Source organism: Garra rufa, unplaced genomic scaffold (assembly GCF_049309525.1).
Source record: "Garra rufa unplaced genomic scaffold, GarRuf1.0 hap1_unplaced_794, whole genome shotgun sequence".
NCBI classification, from domain to species: Eukaryota; Metazoa; Chordata; class Actinopteri; order Cypriniformes; family Cyprinidae; genus Garra; species Garra rufa.
Genome location: NW_027395059.1, coordinates 4,198 through 11,021, shown reverse-complemented (window position 1 = coordinate 11,021; position 6,824 = coordinate 4,198). Strand labels below are relative to the sequence as shown.

Here is a 6,824-nt window from a genome sequence, read left to right as displayed (position 1 = left end):
CAGAAATCATTCTAATAATCTGATGTGCTGCACAAAAACATTTATTTATTATTATTATTATTATTATTATTATTATGTTGAAAACAGCTGAGTAGAATTTTTTGGTTTCTTTGATAAATAGAAAGTTCAGAAGAACAGCATTTATCTGAAATAGAAATTCTTTGTAACATTACAAATGTCTTTATCATCACTTTTGATCAATTTAAAGCATCCTTGCTAAATAAAAGTATTAATTTTAAGAATTATATTTTATTTATTTTAAGTATTATTATTGAACTGTTTTAAATAATAATAAAAATAATACATGTTTTTTTGAACAGCAAATCAGCATATTCTGAAGGACCGTGTGACACTGAAGACTTTAGTAATGATGCTGAAAATGTAGCTTTGATCACAAGAATAAATTACATTTAAAATATATTCAAATAGAAAACAGTTATATTACATAGCAAAAAATATTTCACAATATTTTTGCTTTTGCTGTGTTGTGGATCAAATAAATGCAGGCTTGGTGAGCAAAAGAAATTTCTTCAAAAAAGATTTTACTGTTCAAAAACCTTTGACTGGTAGTGTATGTATGTACATTATACATAAAAGCATATTCATAACCTACTGTTTTCATCTGATTTTGCTGACTCTGAGTTCTGGAAGGATCTGAACAGCCGTTGGCACAGATCCGTCGGGAAGTCCTCCACCTCCAAATACGTCTTCAGGAAGAGGCGGAAACCTTCCTCATCAATGCACTAAAGACAAATCATTTTGTACAATAAAAAAATGAGGTTGCTATGTATTTAAGGAACACAAACACAAATACAAACCACCAACACACTTCGTTTTTGGAATACACCATTAGGCTTTTAAATAACATCTATTTTGGTAATCATTCAAGAAAGCACACATTATTAGAAACTAATAAAGTCATAAAATTATCTGGAACCCTCTCAAGGGGACGTAACAGAGATCCAATTAGATTCTGCACTACAAACCCAATCCTAATTTTCCTAACAGTGGCGGCTGTTCCTGTCCTAGTTTTTAATAGAGTTAATAAGAGGGAAAAAATCCCAGCAAGTTGTATTCAAACTTTAAAGGCCTCAGGATACTGCTGTTCCATCTGGAGTAAAAAGAGGAAAACTGAGATGTAGGCTATGTTACAGACACACACTCCTCCCATACTGGCATATATAAGACTTCCATGACATAATTCAGTGTTTATTTTGCTTTAGTCGCCAAACACAAACAAAATATAAAGCCTAGAGTCAGACAAACAGAAAAAGTAATGAAACAAAACTCTTGCGGCACTGATTTACAGTGTTTGAGAGCAACGTCAGCACACAGTCAGCTGAAAACTTAGTGCACATATCAGGTATACAGACTAAATCTTTGCAACATAAGCGTGTCTGAATAGCAAATCTTTTGAAAGCTATAATTCCACGACTTCAGAGCAACCTCCTTTCATTTTACACTGAACTTCCTGTTGTTTAACTATTACAATTGTGATCGGAAGCATTAAACTTAAAGTGTGTGGCTCGTGTGAAAAAAAATATACATATATTTTGTGCTAAGTATACAAATACAGTTAAAGTCAAACGTTTTTTTACCTTGCAGAATCTGCAAAATGTTAATTATTTTACCAAAATAAGAGGGATCATACAAAATGCAAGTTATTCTTTATTTAGTACTGACCTGAATAAGATATTTCACATAAATGATGTTTACATAGACTATAATCAGGAGAAAATAATAGCTGAATTTATAAAAATGACCCTGTTCAAAAGTTTACATACACTTGATTCTTAATACTGTATTTTTACCTGAATGATCCACAGCTGTTTTTTTTTTTGTTTGTTTTTTTGGTTTGTCTAGTGATAGTTGTTTATTAGTCCATTGTTTGCCCTATTATATGATATTTAGGCAAAATAAGAAAAATGTACACATTGTCATTCTGTTCAAAAGTTTAAACCCCTGGCTCTTAATGCATTGTTTTTCCTTCTGGAGCATCAGTGAGCATTTGAACCTTCTGTAATAGTTGCATATGAGTCCCACAGTTGACCTCAGTGTGAAAAGATGGATCTCAAAATCATACAGCCATTGTTGAAAAGGGTTCAAATACACAAAATGCTGAAAAACCAAAGAATTTGTAGGACCTGAAGGATTTTTCTCAATAACAGATGGCAGTTTAACTATTCAGGACAAACAAGAAACTCATGAACTATCACTTAACAAAAAAACACAGCCAACACAGATATTATTTCCTATTGCAGACTATATGTAAACTTTTGTGTGAAATATTGTATTCAGATCAGATCTAAATGAAAAATAACATGCATTTTGTATGATCCCTCTTATTTTGGTAAAATAATGAATATTTTAGAGATTCTGAAAGGTGTATGTAACTTTTGACCTCAACTGAAAAGACGTGGATGTTTTTAGAATTATACTAAAATGTCTTTTACTTATTAGAAATTAGATATTAAACATGACACAGTAGGCTTTATAGAGTTGTTGAAAACAAGCTCTTACATGATTTTTGCCTGTTTTTGTCAGATTAAATGTGTTAAAAATCCCTTTGATTTACTTCATAACTACTTAGAGATGAGCTCTTTTTGACGTGGGTCACCAGAATACCCTAGTAAATGTGTGGAGTAGGAGAATAGGAACTAAAAAAAAAAAAAAAAAAGGTCCTTGCAACCGCCCACTACAGCTTCGCTTAATGTTTTGTGTGGGACACAGTGCTAAAATTGGTACTGAGGTACACACGACATTCACTGACTAAGCAGGTAAGCGTTACATGAACGTCCAGCGGATGAGCTCAGATATGCTTAACCAGACGTGAAGTGATTCACATTACAGAGATGGATGGATCTGTTCATGGGTAATTGGACTAAGATGCTGTAAAAGCAGAGTGCTGACAGTTGGGCTCTGGCAGCCTGTTCACTCACCTCTCCGTGTCTGTACTTGGCTAACCTGCCATCTGCATTGAATTCCTTTAACACATCTTTTACTTTTAGACTGCAGTCTGCAAAGAGATAGACAGGGTGAGTGGGAGGGAGCAAAGAAAGAGAGACAGAGAAGAAAAAAAAAGACAAGATGACATTTTGGCATGGAGAACCACAAACATCACACCTTATAATGAACTGTACCTGCATAAACTCTGCGTGAAAAACAGGCTTAGCAGGAACTCAGTACATACTTAGGCAAGTACCTACAACACCTTACTGTATAAAAATCCATCAATGATGGATGAGACACATGGATGGAGCAAGCAAGGGGTCAAGGTTTTGCTGCTTAGCATGACCCTGTTAGCCCCTGCTGGTCAGATACTGCAACTACAGAAAATTACAGCAAAAAATAACTTTCTCCATTGAAGGCCTTTTTAAATAGGGTGACCATATATCATCTTATTCCTGGGCATGTCACTTTATATTAGGTGGCCTACAACAATAAAAAATGAGTACAATATACTCATTGTGTTCATATTGTATTGCAAAACACTTACTGCTATTATGGTGGGATACAGTTTAAAGTACAAGGGATGGGTCAACAGTGTAATTGCAAATGTACATGCAGCTATTTTTAAAACATAAGTGCATTTTATCAAATGATTAATTTAAATTAAAGTACATGGTAGTTAAGGCCACCTAATATAAAGTGGGTCCTTCAATTTATATGCAAAATTTAAATCCTACATATATTTTAGTATATGCTTTACCAGTGTGCAAATTATTCTGAAGGACTTTTAAAGAATGAAATGGATCTAAATCCATTAACAAACAGCTAATTTTTTTTTTTTGCATTTACAATTATGCATTTATCAGATTTGTTTTATACAAAGCGATAAGGTATATATGTCTATGATATACACATTTTTCGAAAAATTCTGTGTGCTCTATTGGAATGGAACCCATAATCTTGACTCTTATCAACAAAAAAAAAAATAACAGTTTCCTATTTGAATACATTTTAAAAATGTAATTTATTCCTGTGATCAAAGCTACATTTTCAGCATCCTTACTCTGTTCTTCAGTGTCAAATGATCCTTTTTTCAGGATCGTTTGATGAATAGAAAGATCCAAAGATCAGCATTTATCTGAAATAAAAAGTTTTTGTAACATTATACACTATATCATTCAGAAGCTTGTTTTTTTGGGAAAGAAATTATACAAATTAATACTTTCATTTAGCAAGGATGCTTTAAATTGATCAAAAGTGATGATGAAGACATTTATAATGTTACAAAAGATTTCTATTTCAGACAAATGCTGTTCTTCTGAACTTCCTATTCATCAAAGAAGTTGTTTTCAACATAATATTAATACATGTTTTTTTTAACAGAACAGCAAATCAGAATATTAGAATGATTTCTGAAGGATCATGTGAATGGAGTAATAATGCTAAAAATTCTGCTTCGAAATCACAGGAATAAATTACATTTTAAAATATATTTAAATAAAAAACAGTTATTTTAAATAGTAAAAATATTTCCATTTTTTTTACTTTATAAATAAGGCTTGGAGAGCAGAAGAGACTTAAAAAAAACATTAAAAATCTTACTGTTCAAAAACTTTTGACTGGTAGTGTACATTAAAAACAAAAATGTTGCGTTTAACAAACAAGTACAAAGAAAGAGCAACTAACACTTTGATTTAAACTGAAATCTTTAAGTAGAAACAACAGAAATCTTGTCAAATGTTCCAATAATTAGTTTTATTTACATCAAATCCTTTCTTACAGTGTAGCAGCTATGATCATTGTTCATTATTAAAGGAATAGTTGAGCCAAAAATAAGAATTATGTCATTAATTACTCACTCTAATTTCGTTCGTGTTTGGAACAACATGAGGGTGAGTAATTAATGACAGAATTTAAATTTTTAGGTGAACTATGCCTTAAAGAATACTACTGAATAATAATACCAAATTATATTATAAAATAAATACATGAAACTATTTAGGGTCCATTAACTTGAGATGTTAGTGAGAAGAGTGATAAAATAGTGGCCTTTTTACCTCCTACATGTACTTAGAACACTTAATTAAGAATAATTACATGAAAGTAACCTTGAACCAAACCCTATTCCAAACCCTAACCCTTTATTAAGCACATGTTAATTAGTCAGTCAGTACTTAATTGTACAATTACACAGTTTCAAAGACACCTTAAAATAAAAGTGTAACCAGAAAATTAATTGTCATTTTAGAGTCATTATCAAAATCGGAATGGTGTGAATCAGTCAGTCTTTCCCACCACTAGATGTGCATGAATAAAATACTTAAGCAAATGCATGCATCTAAAACTAAGTAAACCAGGCTCACAGATGTCTTGGATGCACACGACTGGCATGTTTTTTCGACCCTGAGAATAAAGTGTCATTTCGCACTTAAGGACTGAGAGTGAGTCACGGTTTGTAATGAGGCCGAGCGTTTAGTGAGAGTGGGAGGGATGTGTGGGCATCACAGACTTACAGTCAATGTACTGCTGAAGCTGGATGAAGTCTACCGGCCTCAGCTCTCTGTCATCCGACTCGCCCGGGTCTGACATGACGCCAGAGCCTCTGAATAACACTGAAAAAGTGAAAGAGAAAGGTTGGCGAGAGGAAAACACACAGATGAAAGCCATATCCATCTTCACTTTTTGTGCATTAAGATGTTTCCGTGCACTTAAAGCGAACAGAAAACCCACAATATAACCAAATGCCATTAAGATACTGATGATAAAAGAAAAGCTTTAGGCCTAGACACACTTATGCGAATACAAAGCATGCACATTGCTGTCATTCTCGGAACATGCCCTCTGGTACATACCATAAATGCTTTCAGAACAATAACAGACAAAATTAATCACTGTTGCATTTTTGTGTGAATAATCTAATAGTGATTCTAAAATTGTTGATGAACATGAAGAACCAGTTTACAAAAGAAAGAAACAATTCAAAGTTCACTTTTTGTCCTTCTGATGTTCAAAATGTAATTTATTCTTTCAGGCTGAGCACAGACTAAAAATGTGTCTTAATAATTTTCTATTCATGCATGAACAGAGAAAAATACATCCTGTATATGCACCATATTCTTGATTCTGGATATTATTTAAAAAGTTTTTAGTTTTAAAAAGTCAAAAGTTTTTGAACAGTGAGATTTTTAAAGAAGTCTCTTCTGCTTAACAATCCTGTATTTATTTGCTTCAAAGCAAAAAAAAAGTAAAATTCTGAAATATTTTTACTACTTAAAATAACTGTTTTCTATTTGAATATATATTAAAATGTAATTTATTCCTGTGATCAAAGCTTTTCAGCATCATTACTCCAGTCACATGATCCTTCAGAAATAATTCTAATATGTTGATTTGCTGTTCAAATATTTTTTTTATATTATTATTATTATTATTATCAAAATTTAAAACAGTTGAGTATTATTTTTCAGGAATCTTTAATAGAAGGAATAGAAAGATGGATAGAAAGATCCATAGATCAGCATTTATCTAAAATAAAAAGTGGGGAAGAAATGATAGAAATTAATACTTTTATTTAGCAAGGATGCTTTAAATTGATCAAAAGTGATAATAAAGACATTGATAATGTTACAAAAGATTTCTATTTCAGATAAATGCTGTTCTTCTGAACTTTTTATTCATCAAAGCAAGCTGAAAAAAATTCTACTCAGCTGTTTTCAACATAATAATAATAAAAAAAGTGTTTTTTGAGCAGCAAATCAGAATATTAGAATGATTTCTCAAGGATTATGTGACTGGAGTAATGATGCTAAAAATTCAGCTTTGAAATCACAGGAATAAATAACATTTTAAAATATAATATAAGTTGTACTTTTGGA

General features: G+C 31.8%; 1 protein-coding gene across 1 annotated transcript; it reads right to left on the bottom strand.

The window, feature by feature from the left end:
- Window positions 1–613: 613 nt before the first annotated feature.
- Window positions 614–5,560, bottom strand: LOC141317351 (diacylglycerol kinase alpha-like; the record flags this gene model as incomplete). The annotated part of the gene is made up of 3 exons (XM_073833083.1): window positions 5,463–5,560; window positions 2,940–3,016; window positions 614–743 (listed from the first exon to the last, which is right to left on the bottom strand). Coding segments are annotated over exons 1-3 (283 nt in total), but the record flags the coding sequence as incomplete, so codon positions are not given.
- Between the last annotated feature and the right edge of the window lie 1,264 nt (window positions 5,561–6,824).